The sequence below is a fragment of the Dipodomys ordii genome, unplaced genomic scaffold (genome assembly GCF_000151885.1).
Source record: "Dipodomys ordii isolate 6190 unplaced genomic scaffold, Dord_2.0 Scaffold146, whole genome shotgun sequence".
NCBI lineage: Eukaryota > Metazoa > Chordata > Mammalia > Rodentia > Heteromyidae > Dipodomys > Dipodomys ordii.
The window spans coordinates 3,384,816-3,399,375 of NW_012267362.1; the positions used below are offsets into that span (position 1 = coordinate 3,384,816).

General features: G+C 36.1%; 1 protein-coding gene across 6 annotated transcripts in view; it reads right to left on the reverse strand.

Moving 5' to 3' along the window:
- Positions 1-14,560, reverse strand: part of Ntng1 (netrin G1) — a 335,480-nt gene that overhangs the window by 66,762 nt on the left and 254,158 nt on the right. For 4 of the 6 annotated variants that reach the window (XM_013031871.1, XM_013031868.1, XM_013031867.1 and 1 more), the window contains exon 4: positions 11,032-11,058. In XM_013031871.1, coding sequence (XP_012887325.1) covers positions 11,032-11,058 — 27 coding nt within the window. Of the gene's footprint in view, positions 1-686; positions 753-11,031; positions 11,059-14,560 lie in introns of all 6 variants that reach the window. The other 2 variants (XM_013031870.1, XM_013031869.1) reach the window with 1 other exon arrangement.

The following is a 14,560-nucleotide window of genomic DNA, read 5'->3' on the forward strand; positions in this document are numbered from 1 at the left end:
TAGATGCAAATATTAATTGATAAGGAGGATAAAGGGAAAGTCCCAACAGCAAAATATTTACAGTGTGTGTATGTGTGTGTGTGTGTGTGTGTGTGTGTGTGTGTGTGAAAGAGAGAGAGAGAGAGAGAGAGAGAGAGAGAAGGAGAGGTAGAGAAAGAGACATAGACAGACAGAGGGAGACTTCAGAGAGAGATTGTTTCATGATCCAAAGTTTTAAAAAGCCAATATGGAGCAACAGAGAAAGAGAACAGCTGTTGGGTTGGTTGGGTGTCATGGTGCTGCCTTTTTTCCATTATTGCCAACAGTTATGGTAGAGAACCACTCTACTTAAGGAAAGCAAAAGAGGAAGCGAAAAGAGCCTGTTCTACTCCCAAGTTTCTAAGACTATTATACTCCATATTGTCAGAGCAACAGAGTTCCCAGATTCTCTTGAGACTGACTGACAGCTGACATAAATTTGGTAAAGGGTATACAACTTTTGCACCACTTCATTTTTCCCCCTTCCTGTTCCACTCCAATATTTATAGGGTAATTTTCATATTAGAAAAAAGAAGATATGAATTATGATTCGATCAAAGACATGGCATTCATGACAATGCTCTTATTTACTGTTAAAAATGGTATATGGGATTTTTTTCCCCCAAGCATGTAGGATTTATATCAGTAGGAATTTTACATGCTCCTACCTTGTTTTGGGTTAGAAACCTCAAGGGAAGAAATATTCGGCCATATCCTATTAAACTTTGGAGGATCTGCATGCATCAGGAAAAATCAGGGAGTGTTATTTTCCAGCTATAATGCCATTTGAGCTAAACAGAAAATTATATGGACACAGACACAAACCACACATCTGCTTTTTAACTTGTCTATGATGCACTTAAACAAAACATGACTCCCACACCCAACAAGAGTGAGCAATTGATGACTCCCAAAACATTGAATGGACATTAAATATATAGCCCCTTCCCTCACAAAGCTCTTGCATTTCCTTTGGAAATAAGGTGGGATCTTCTTACACAAATAATCAAATAGAGACTTTAGCATTCCAAACCGACAGGAAAATCTGGTGCCTGAAACTAGGAGATAACACTAAAGAAATAATTTCTCACTTGAAGTTTCCATTCACTCAATTTATATTTACAGATATGAACGGGTTGCATTAGTCTTTCATGAGAGATTCTTTGGGGTATGTTTTAAGTGTGAGCCATTATCTCTGAAATGAAGTGGATCTATTCCCTATTTTTATGTATGCAATTTCTCAGAGAAGGAAAGAGGGATTATGGAGGGTTCCGAAGAAAGAACAGCCCTAGGGTCTTCCAATAATATCTAAGATATATATATATATATATATACACATATATATGGGTGTTAGAATGCTTTTTATGATGCATTAACCTCAAAATATACCTCATGAAGTATTGATTACAAACAAAATTAAAAACATGGTTTAATTTCAGAATCAATATTACTTTTGACTTGGATCCATACATCAAGTAAAACAGTCCCCTACTGAAGTCAGGAAGACACCCCGGTTTAAGATTTGATGTTATAATGCATGGTCCATGAGTATTAAAGAAGCTATTTCATGATTCAAATCCTATCATCCAGCTTAAAACTACATTACTTATGCCATCCACCCAAGACCACACACAGCTTTTGCTTCCACTATAGCACCTCATTTAGTAGCTCCTCATTGTCCACTGATAGGTGGACAAGCCTAAGTTTTAACATTGGTTGTTAAAATTTCATGGTTCTCTTTCTTGTCTTCCTAACTGGATCTTTTTGAAGAAGGACAAAGCCTTGAACAGGTTTTCAGTAAATAGCTGATTATTAAGAAATTAATCTCCAGTGGTTAGGCTACTATAAACAGAATATTATTTTTATTAGACTGCTTCCTCCATTATTATATTATAGCAAATGACATTCTTACAAGACAAAGAACTTGTGTTATTATACTAGTTTAAAAGTATTTGTTAGAAAATAAATCTCACAGATCTAATAGAGCTGTTGGTCTGTTATTCTCTGCTTTTATGCATGTAATTACTAAAGTCAAGAAAAAAAATGAAATTGCTATCCTATAGTGAATTGGTAAGGAATGTAATGTAACATCTATATCCAAGTGTTAGTAAATAAATCAATATTTAGTAATGTAGGCAAATCATACAATTCACTGAAGGATATTGTTTTTTTATTTGAATACTTAAATCACTAAAAGATATTAAATTAATTAAAGAAGCCAAATTGATCTGTTATGTTCAGCCTTAAGAAACTATAAATTTATACTGAGTTATTCTAGAAATAGTTTATTTAAAGCTATTTCAAGTTTTTAATGTCCTTATGTAGTTGTACAAAGAGGATTCGGTTCAACACATCAGTCTGTGAATACAATGCATCTTGATCAGTGTCACTTCCTTCTTCATTTTCCCCTATTATTATGATTTTGTATAAAGTACTTTTATATTATTATCACCGTATTAAGGCAATCCTAGTTGAGTGAGATAGTTCTTTCCATTTTTATTTCTTTTGTAATAGAGGCAAAGACAGGCCACATACAGGAGTAGAATTTGTAATTTAAGTATTTAGCCACTTTGTCTTAAAGAAATAAGCTAATAATTTGGTTAACAAGCTTTGTCAAGAAATTTAATTAATTAGGTAATTAATTTATTAATGAATTTAAAAATTAACTCTATGAATTAGTTTTCAAAATTAATTCCTCAAATTACACTTCCTTTATATCCTGATAATTTAAATATTTTTATGTCTACATATTATTAAAGTTATCTTCTTAGTGATTTGTGATTTTTCTCCAGGATACTAAGGTCACAGCTTAAATTTTCTTATACTTAAAATAATCAATGTAGGTAATTCTACTTTTGAATTGTTAATGCTACTTGACTTATATGGATTTTATAGAGAGATACCACGGTTACACTCTGTTCCCTACCTAGAATACAACTTTATTCTGTATTCTGTAGCTAAAGATAGCTTCTTGCTCAGGGAAAATCCTTGATTTTGCCTGAAGATATAATTTAAATATTTTTCCTAATAATTTTCATTATATAGGATATTTAACTTTTCTGCAAAACTAAAAATCAGGGCCACCAATAGCCATCATGTGGACATCCTGAATCAGTATACTCTTGGTTCTAGTAGGAAAAAATTGCATATGCTATGTGTTTTCCTTGGGAACAAAACTGTCCCCCCAAATGGGTATTGATAATGGTGTCCTCTATACTCTGATAGCTGGTCATTGTCAGTGTGCATACATTTTTATATTTGATCATAATGAAATTTTAAACTTAATATCCCATCCGCAATGGAAAAGGTATACTGTTTTATAATTGCCAGGCCAAATAAAAGAACAAGTTAGCCAATTACTTTCTGGCTCCTTTTCTAATTTTATGATCCTGCCATGAATTAAATATTCAACAAATATTATTAAGCAGCATTTCAATTCCCAGAGGTAAATTAAGCACACTGGAGGCTATATTAACGCATAATTGAGACATCCTCTATCTTACCATATCCAAATCCAATGACTGTCTTTGCATAACATGAAACCTTTGAGAATTCTTATCCATTGGGCTGCTTGATTTGAGTAGTTTCTCATCGCAAATAGGAACAAAAATTATAATACATCAAAAGCATTTGTATCGTCCCTTTATAGGAATTGTTGCAGACTTATTAATTTCATTTCCTCAGAAATCAGCTAGGAAATATCTCTAGGTCAATATGAGGGTTTCAGAGTGGTATTTTGTTATAAAGCAAATGGCACCCAGAGTCATAACATGAGGAGTCTGGTCTCAGTTCTGCCACGAAGGAAGTGTCTGGTTGTTAACTTCTCTGTCCTCTCGTTTCATTTTCTGTAAGATGAAGATGCTGGAGAAGAGATTTTGGCGATTTCTTTCAGCTGACAATTTCTAATTCTAGTGCTTCTTACTGCAGCTTGTGGAAAGAATGAAGGTTCGGCATTAATGCATTTGCCCTTTGGAGAACTTTGGGGACTAGGAACTCCCTGTGTGGAGGGCACATTCCTGCTGTGGGACTTGATTATGAGGTTTTTCATGCTCATGGTGAAATCTAACTGGAGTTACGAAAGTATTCTTGGGGTGAAGAGAGTTCACCATATGTTTGGAGATGGTCAATCATTCAAGAATAGCCTTATGGATAACTCACCCTGAAAGCCCATTTTTCGAAAATAGACTGATTTTTTTTCCTGATGATCTCCTTAACTTTACTTTAAAAACTACATCTATATAGAGAGTAATATTAGAGTCCTCAATCCCGTATGCCACAAATGCCCTCTTGAGAAATGAGTAATATCGCAAATGCCCATCAGTTGCTATTATTCTATCATTCTTTTAAACTTGCAAATTACCTGCATGGAAGGACTACAAAATGTCTACATAAAAGACATTTATTGAAGATATGGAACATAGAAATAGAGTTCAGGGGAGAACCACAACTCTACCATTTGTAAAGTTCCTTACCTTCTTTCTCTATACCTGACTTCTCTTATTAGTAAAATGGGCATAATGACACTACTTGTCATGAAAACTGAATGAGAGAACATTTGCCTGACATTGTAGTGAGAATTTAACGGATATTAGCTCTATAGTGCTGCTATAATGGAATTTAGATTAGTGTATTCTCACTGAGTTCATGTAGGGCATATGATGTGTTCCCTCTGTTTTACTGCAATCATAATTCCCAAAGCCAGTAATTCTGATACGTGAGGTAGCTCATATTTGATGTAGCTTACTTTAGGATAAAATCCAATTTTAGAGACTAAATAATACTACTCTTCAGAAAGCAATATAAATTATTTCCAATCCTGAGAGAGGGAATTATTTGGTTTTTAACCTTTAACAATATGTTAATTTCCATACTTCTTTCAGTTTAGATGCCTGTTAGCTTAGACTATGAATCCAATACGTGGTTTTCTGAATTCCTTTTATTTGTTGAGACTTCCTCAGAAAATTGTTAAACAACAATCTCATTGTGACCCTTAGAGTCTATTTTCAATCTGAAAACATGAGATTCCTATTCTAAAAATGAGATTCTGGAAGAAAGGTTATTTTTTCCTCCTCTTGGACACAAGGAAAGTGTTCTGTGAACCATATAACCATGTTAGAATGGCTAAACTTGGCCATCAAGGTCTGATGCCATACTGAATCAAGCTGAAAAGCCAGCTTGAAGAAGAGAGCTAAAGGCATTTTACTTATATCAAGAAAGCTTTAAAGGTAGGATTGCTTTAAAATATTAAGTTGTCTTCCAATACACATGGCGTTCACCAAGCATATATAGAGTTAATGGTTACATTTTTGGGGGACAGCTATTAAGGACAGAGCAAAATGTGGCTTTTCCACCAAAGGGAAAGTTTCTTTGATTGTTTTGTTAGAGTAGTCTACCATGTACTATCTTATACCGGAATAATTGAAATAAATGAGATGTCAAGTCCCAATGCTATGGTTGAAGGTAAAGAGTCTTTGTTGGAAATTGGACATTGAGCTGCAATTTTATTGTGATTACTGTTCTAGACATCTTAACTTGTTTTGATCTGGATAATGGCAAAGTTAAATGTGTTGCCCTTTGAGTTTCCTAACAACACTAATGTTTCATAATAATTTGGTGCTACAATACGGTATCCTCTAAAAGGCAGAGTGTCACCATGATGTAAAAATGATGGTAGTGAGCTTTTATGAGATGTCTTTCTTCTGTGGGCTTGTGAGGATAATATTAGGTGGAGATAAGTTTTTGGTTTGATAAAATCATGGCTATTGTTCCCTAGGGAACCATTTTTTTGGGGTCTGGTTGTGGGGCCTAAACTCTGGGCCTGAGCACTGTCCCTCAACTCTTCAGTTCTAGCGCTCTACCACTTGAGCCACAGCGCCACTTCTGGCTTTTTTCTTTTTTCTTATGTGGTGCTGAGGAATCGAACCCAGGGCCTCAGGCATGCAAGACAAGCACTCTACCACTGAGCCACCTTCCCAGCCCCCTCCCTGGGGAACCTTGAAGTAATATTATTGATATCTAGAGAGGAATCTAGAGAGAACCCTGAAGTAGTACAGGAGAAATCCCTAGAGCCTTGGAGGTAACCTTCTCCTCCTGGTTTCTAACAGTATATATAAGCAGTCTTCACAATTTGCATAGCTAATTTCATGGGCTACTTCATGATCTATATTATATCCAAAATTTATATGTTTCCCCTCTTCCTCAGTACATTAAAGATGTACTGATAGAGGATGGACATATTTTAATGAGGGAAGGATAATCACTTATCTTCTGTAGCTACACAACATACTTTTGAGTTCTGTTAACACAGTAAAGTACCACAAAATGAATGCCTATTTTTTTCTCCATGACTTCATAGTTTCTTAGAAAGAAATGGATTAATTCAGAGACCATCATATTTTTTAAGATTACAGTGTAGTGGATGGTTCAGACATGGTGTAGGTGTCAACAAATCTAGGATCTTGTCTAAGTTTTTCCACTTGGAATAATGTTATGTGTAGCCTTTGAAGTCAGGTTATTATTTCTGACCACATCATATTATACTTGATAAGTCTCAGATCGACTGTTCTGTAGGTACAAGGGACTACCACTTCATAATTCTAAGAAAATAGTTTGGCCTAACTTTTCCCAAGTAGTGGAGCAGTTAATTGGTGATCTCTCCATTGCTATTCCAAAAAAAACTTCAAATGATGTGTCCATTATGTGACTACAACAGTGCAGGAATTCACAATTAACATGTTTGAAGTTTCATTATAGTATGTTTTGGAAATCTTGGCAAATTCTTGTTCCCACTAAAAGTGTTCCCATCCCACATGGACAACTAGCAAAGGTAGAAATATCAGCTCACACTTAAAAAAGTGGCTTGACATTCTAAATTTGTCTAGGAAAAAGGTTAATCCATGGAAAGGTCAATTTGCTTAAGATGGGAAAATTGTTGTCAATAAAAATTGGTAAACCTCTCAGACCTTTGTTTATTAAGTCTTCTCCCTTCCTGTACTGGAATATCTGATTTCTTCTTCAGGATGAATGAGGCAGCTATGTCCTAATGTTCATTCAATTTTAGGATAACCACAAAGGTATCATGGATGTGAAATGCTAGTTACACAAATATGAAATGGATTTGGGATGAGGATACTGGGTACATGATCTCATGGTCCCAAAGGCGTTTCACCTGGGATGTGAGCTTTCAGTCTAGAACATCAGCAAACAGTTCCAAATTAATGCAGCACACCATGCAATTTGCTTGCCATATCACCACACTAGCCTGATCATGCCCCCCTCCCTCATTTTATATAAAACCTAATTAGTTAAAGGGCAATTCAAATGAAACTTTTATTTGGAGGGTTTAGAAGTATTAAAGCAAAAGAGGGGAAAGCAAACACACACTGTAACTCTCTAGATAGCATGAACATGATTATTAATAACCCTTGGGTGAGAAAATGATTAATCTTGTTTCCCCTACCATCTAGGTTGCTACAATATATTGATACCGCATTAAAATATTTGGATATTGTATGGAAAACAATTTTTACAAGGACTCCAACTGGCATCAAATGTTTTCAAGTATGAAAACATTTCTGGTCTTTCTCAACAGGCTGATGGATCCCTGCAGGTAGCACTTCCCTTGTTTAATAGTCCTGCCAATTAAATCAAATTAGAGATGAATGTTTAAGTTTATGATAAAGGTAATGCTCATTATAAGAGAAAACAGGAAAATGAGATCTTTTCCCTTAAGTGAATTGTTCTTTTAAATTGAATTAATTAGTGAATGGAGGGGAGAAGGAATAGACAAACAGCTCATCAATAGTCTATACTTTGTATGTAATCATGTCAGTCATTTGATAGTTATTTAAGAATAAGCTTTCACCAGTTCACAAAAGTTTACCTCTTGCTCTTCTTTTATTGATATTCTCAGGCATATGGTTTGTTTAAATATTCCTAGTTTTTAAAAGCCATCTTTCTTGATGTGACCTTTTATTGTGTTGATGTTCTACCTAAAACCTCTCACATATCTGTCATGTGCTTTGGCAAGAAGTGATCATCACCTTCATGAAGCTATTTTGTATTGGGGCAGTTCTCAATTCTTGGTGATCTAATTATGCTATTTGTAATATATTGTTTGGCATAATTAGTGAAATGATTTGCTTTGTAGGACTTGTAATCAGATGGTATATGTTAGAAGGTAATGATTAGTTTATCACCATAACAAAAACATCAACAAACATATCACTATTAATTTGGATTAATAGCATCAACAACTGATCACTTCAAATTAACCTGTGAAGTATATGAACACTATAAAAAAGTGAAAACGGAATGAATTGTTGTCATTTTAGGTAATGTAAATTCAGAAATGGTAAGGCTCAAAGGACTAGAGATCCATTTTGGGAATCATTAATTGCTGACAATATCACCAGAAATCTTTTCAGCCATGGTCAAAGCACATCAAAATGACCTGAGATTTAAATCACGTACTCTTGGGATGTTTGGGAAACTTACTTCCTAATAGAGAGACAACAGCAAGTACAAAATGACCTTAATAGGAAATCTGTTTAGGAGATGATCAGAAAGGATGTCCATTCTGTCCATGCATTTGAACATTAATATGGGCCTTGACAATTTGAGATCTATAAGGCTAGAACATTTAGACAAGTGTATATGATGTATGCATGTAAGCTTATGGTTACATACATCAATAATATGCATCATTTGTTTTCCTTGCCATTCATTCTGAGGATGAGAGTCTCATTGGTGTGGTACATTGTAATAGCTGGTGGAATTGCATTTAGTGATTCCTTCTTTGGGGGAAAAAATGAAAATCTCTGGTAAACACCAGTTCAACATTTGGTTAAAAAAATTCATGCATCTTCCTTTTCCCTGACTGGGCATCTTGGAAAACTCCTCCCTTCCTGCATCCTGGTGGACAGGCAGTGAAATCATCTCTGTGTGAATTTTTGACCTTTGGAGAGGAAAGGAATCTACCAGTGCATACAACAAGCACCTTATAAGCCCACAAAGAAGGAACTTGTGGATATCATTAAAGCAGCCTAGAAGATACAATTGTGTCTGATGGTTTAATCGCAAATCCATTTACCTTAAAAGCTAGGCAACAGGCAAGCTAGTCATGTGTGATGTGGGGTGACCCCTAGACGCTCTTACGTCCTACTTGCTGAAATCTGAGAAAACACCCCTCACGCTCCCAGCAGATCAGCCAGAGGCATACTGAATGCAAACTACAAGCTATCATTTTTAGTCACAAGGTTTTGGTCATGGGTATCAGGAGTTAAATTTCCTTAGGTTCCTGATAATAGAGGTTAACACATTTCCCAAAGGCACAACAAAAGCATCCTTTCAGGTCACCACTGATTTCAAAATCAAACCCAAGCAAGACAAAAATTGGGATTTTCCCGGATTGGGTGTGTGAAAGGTCAACATCTGCTGATGCTCAGAGATGGAGGATGCGGTGAAGGCGGAGGATGAGGTACAGCGTGAGTAGTACAGTCAGTCAGGGGATTCATGCAACACACAACTGGCACTCAACACAGAAACAACACAGCCCAGCACCAAAGACCTACTTTTCCATCCATCCATTTCTGAAACTTTAGACGGGCCAGGTTAGGACAGCCGCCTCAATAGTCCTTCTAGCTTTGGTTCTATTTCGTTTCCTTTCTGCTCTAAAATACAATTGTTAAGGCCTGAAAAGAGCCCTTTAGTGGGGGTACAGAGACAATGAGACAAATGCCAAGGGAAGTAACCAAACAGAAAAATGAGACTATTAAAGCTGAAAGTTTTCATTTGTAAGGTTGGAGCCCCACAAAGAGGATGCCAGAGTCTAAATAGATAGGAACACTACTTCAATTCACAAAGTGGCCCGATTTGCATGGCATTTGACGTGTCTAGTGCCTAACAAATCAGTGCCCAAACTTCTTCACAAGATTAAATAAACTGGGCTGGTTTATAAACTGGAAGACCTGACTGCGCATTTATAAGAAGCGGGAAGTTCCCCTCCCTCCAAATTATCAGAATATTATTGTTTAGAAGGGTGTTCAGAATGGTAATACTACAGCTGCTGGTATATATGCTACAATCACCTTCCTGGCACAGTCCTGTGGCACAAGCCCTAGAAAGACCAGGCCAAAGGGATGACTCAAACAATGCATCATGGAGAACTCCTCTCTACTTTCTGTCTCTTCAGCTATTCAGTAATGGTTCCACGGTCTTAGCCATTGGAGCTTAAGGGTGCAGTGTTAAAAAAATATGCGAATTTCAATGAGTATTTCAGGCTTGGGGTTAGAATATCAAAGGAAGAGGAACTAGAGTCTGGCTTTTTGTGGTGGCCAGAGAATATTCTTTGAAATGATATTGCAGAAGGTTTTACCTACAGAACTGAAGAGACAATTCTCCTTGACTGCTCTGATTTCCCCTAAGAGATTTCTTGCAGGGATTTCTGGTCTTCTGATACTAAAATTCTTCACGTGTTTTGGAAGCCCCTTTTCAACCAAACCTGGAACTTAAGTGCTCAAAAAAAAATACATGACCACTGTAATTTAGGAAAGTGATATCATATGACTTCTCTTTTTCCTTCTTTTCTTTTCCCTCAAAATCTGCCCACGAGATTTCACTGGTAGCCATTCTCTGCGCCTCTCTGTTATGTTAGGAATTTATATCTCGTTCTAGAGAGAGAGTTGTTTGTTGTTGAAGTATGAGTATCTAGGACTTTTTTTTCTTTAAATGAGCAATTTTTACCTAAGTAAGTGCTACTCAATACAAGCAGCGAGGAAAGATGAGGCAGTACATATATAGTGGAGAGCTGTGTATAAACAACTATATTCACTGTTCTCTCTCACAGAGCTGTGCAGGAAACCAAGACAAAAATTCAGTTCACCAAGGAAATGGTCTCTTACATCAGAAATGGATACTGGAAAAACAGATCTGAAGAACTGAACTACAATGCAAAGCTAGTTTAGACTTGGTTTGTTGATTTTTGTCTTATTTAATTTTTTTTTTTTTACTTACTACCAATACTGGAAATACTGGGAATACCTGCAGAGAAAAAAAAAGAAAAAAAGAAAAAAAAATCTGTTAGCTATTTATTAGTGTACAATGTCTTTAACTTAAAACTCTCAACAACTTAACACTTGATAACATTCAGGTCATTAGGAAATTAGCACTAGAAAAAGTTTTAACAGTAAAATGTCTATATTCATGTATATTTATACATTCATACATTAAGTAATATAGTTTTAGTTGGTACTTCTGCACATTATATAAATGCATTCTGCACATTATATAAATGCATTTATGTATTTGTTCTCTATACATGCATGCATTGCCATTTTGCTTTCATTCTTTCTTGCCTGGGTGCATCGGAGTCGAGAATTCAATAGTTAATATTTACCTTCAACAATCTGGTACACACCAAATCCTTGAACATTGAATATTTTGCCCTTGCCAACAAGGTTAATTAACATTTTATGTGGTTCTGAACAGATATTAAATTAGATTTATATTCTGGGCACAGAATACCAAATATCATTGTGTACCTATGCGCACAGACAAAACATTTGCAGGAATAGATTTTTAAAAATATATTTGGAGGTGCATGAGTTAGCTGTCGAAAGTCATTTGGCATGTTGATTAATTTCACATAACCATCATTTTTATTCCTGTTTTACTTGTCAAATATGTGGATTAAACTCTGTAATAGAAACTTAATTGAGCAGAATAATTCAAGAATACATTAGGTTGTTCATATTGATCACGAACTTCATCGATTTTTTTTTTAGCTTTCACTTTAATTCATAAGTTGTGCTAAGGTAGTTGAGCCATTTCAGGATGTGCCCTGAATTGGTGTAAATGTAGATGTGAATTTAGTCTGTATTCAGATTTAAACTCCTAGTCAAGCACTATTGCATAGCACTATGGTTAAGAGGAAAGGCTCAGGAGCCAGCTGTCTGAATTTGAAGCATAGATCCAACTCTTAAGTTCCCACCATCTGTGTGACCTTGGAGAAGTTGCTTATGCCCTCAGTGGTGCTGGAGAAGTTTCCTACTTCTTTGAGTAGTTGTGAAGATTATATGAATGGGTCCTTAGAAACTACTCAGTGGAAGTCAGATCTAATTTACAAATATACATGTAAATGTATACATGATTGTATATACTGGCTGTAAACATATCCATGAAAGCAGGCTATATTCAGGGGAAGATTCAATGGCATAATTCTTTTGAAAAACTAACTTACTCTGTAACAAAATGAGTACCAGGAAGGTGGTATTTGAGGATGCTATGTATATGAGTTCTAGGGGAGGAGTAAACAAACGAAGAGAGGAAGGAGGGGAGAATGCAGTCTTAATACCTTACAAAAGTAGGAAAATTGAAAGGATGGGTAGAACTGGGAGGGATGAAGATGAAAAATGAAAAAAATGCTATAGATCAAGATACATTGTACTTAAAACCTGACATGTTGACTTGTATAACCACATAAAGGTAATAAGAATATAATAAAAAAGAAAGGATAGATATATAACATGTTATGATAACAAAGAATATATTATTATTATTATTGCCACCAATTATCCCTCAAGCACCATGGTGTTAATGAAAAGCCAGAGATTTATCACCTTGTTATTAAATGTGAGTGCTAGTATGAGGGATGACATAAGATGAGGAGCAGAAAGACTTGAGTGAAGGTCTTGATTTGCCACTACTGAGGAGTGAGGTGATTTTTAGGCATGTTTGAAACTTTCCTTAAGCCTGTTTCTTCATCCAGAAAGGTGTCAGTGTCTCCTACTGCTATGAGGATTGAGCAAGATAATCCATGAGCCTGTCTGACACATGGACTGATGCCAATAAATGACAACTGTTAATGAGTTGTTCATATGTGCTCTCCACATCACAGGAGTGTTCTAACAGGTGGTAACTGTAAGAATCATTAAGCTTCTATTTTGATATTTATCTTGGAACAACTGCCCTCTGCATAGTGTAACTGATTATTGTACCTTGTTCAGGGATTTCTAGCTGTGTAGTCTTTAAAACCAAAAGATAGTTTCCTAAGCCTGAGTGAGGAGGGGCAGAATGAGCAATAAAGACCTACAAATGATCTTTATAAACCTTGAAAGAGGAAGGAATGAGACCTCAATTTCACAATTGAGTGTCATTAAACCTCTTGGTTTTTAACCTGCTTTGAGTTTCTATTACTGCAGTTGAAGTGTTGATCTCTGATCGACCCAAGCTCAAAAACTAAATTTCCATATTTCAATTTTCTTCCAAGAGCTGAATTTAAAGTTGAGCGTAATTTCAGCAGAGGGCAGCTAGATTCCTGACCTGCCACTTTGGTGGATTCTCTTTGCCACAGAGTGACATTGAAGTGGTACTGGATCTTTATTTTTTCTCTTTTGCAAATTCCGTGCTGAGTGAGGTAGGAGGGCACCATTATAATTTGTATAAACTCCAGATTTTACCATGATCGAAAATCCTTCTCCATTGCAAAAACAAACCCCACTTCCCTGTTGCAATCTGTCAAAGAGACTAAAAGCTAAGGTGGCAGGAGCAAACTCTTGTTTCCAAAACTTACTTGGAATCAGAGGGTCATGCATAATGCAAGGTAAGGTTCTCCAAGTATTTGGCCAGATATAATGGGAAACAAACTTGAAAAGCTCTTGCAGTACTTGCTGCAACTGAATACCTTAGAAAAATGCAGAAATATTTCTAGCCCTTTGGGGATACAAGTGAAGGAAGGTGTATACGCTGTGCCAAACAAGGCTATTCTGAGTTCCTATGTTTTTCATGATGATGTTATTCCCTCACATTGGATGCTTAAAATGAAGATTCTTCTTCCATGTGCAGCTTACAATTTTTTGAGGTACTGATAGATGAGTCACTTTCTATTCCACTGCTGTAAGAGGGGAATTGCTTAGAAAAAGATATTCAGACTGCTCATTTGAATAAAGATATTTAAAGCCAGAAATATCTGAACACCAAGGAATGTCCATTAGTATATTTCCAGGTGCCATTTCTCCCTAATGGTTCCTACTTTAATGTCCAAGCATTTTGCTTTTGGTTCTGTACAGACAATGAGGAGTTAAGTAAACTCATTACTCACGCCTGTAATCCTAGCTACTCAGAAGTCTGAGATCTAGAGATCATGGTTTGAAGCCTGACCAGGCAGAAATCCAGGAGACTCATCTCCAAATAACCACTAAAAAAAGCTGCAAGGGGAGGTGTGACTCAAATGGTAGTTTGCTAGCCTTGAGTAAAAAAGCATCAAGACCTAGTAGCAGGACACACACAAAACCAACAAGTAAGCCATGACAAAGCCTATCAACATGTAAGGCCTGGAAATAAAATGGGGCAATTCATTTCATGAAAGTTGGGTATGTCTAGCATCTGTCAAGAATGAATCAGTGCATGTGATTCTATGACACAACAGAGACTGGAACCCTAAGTGATATGAATAAATCAGAGGTTGTTCCCAGGAAGATTGTGTGGACACATGATGTTGGCCAATGTTTTCAACATTCCCTGTGAGGTAAAAACTATTATGTGA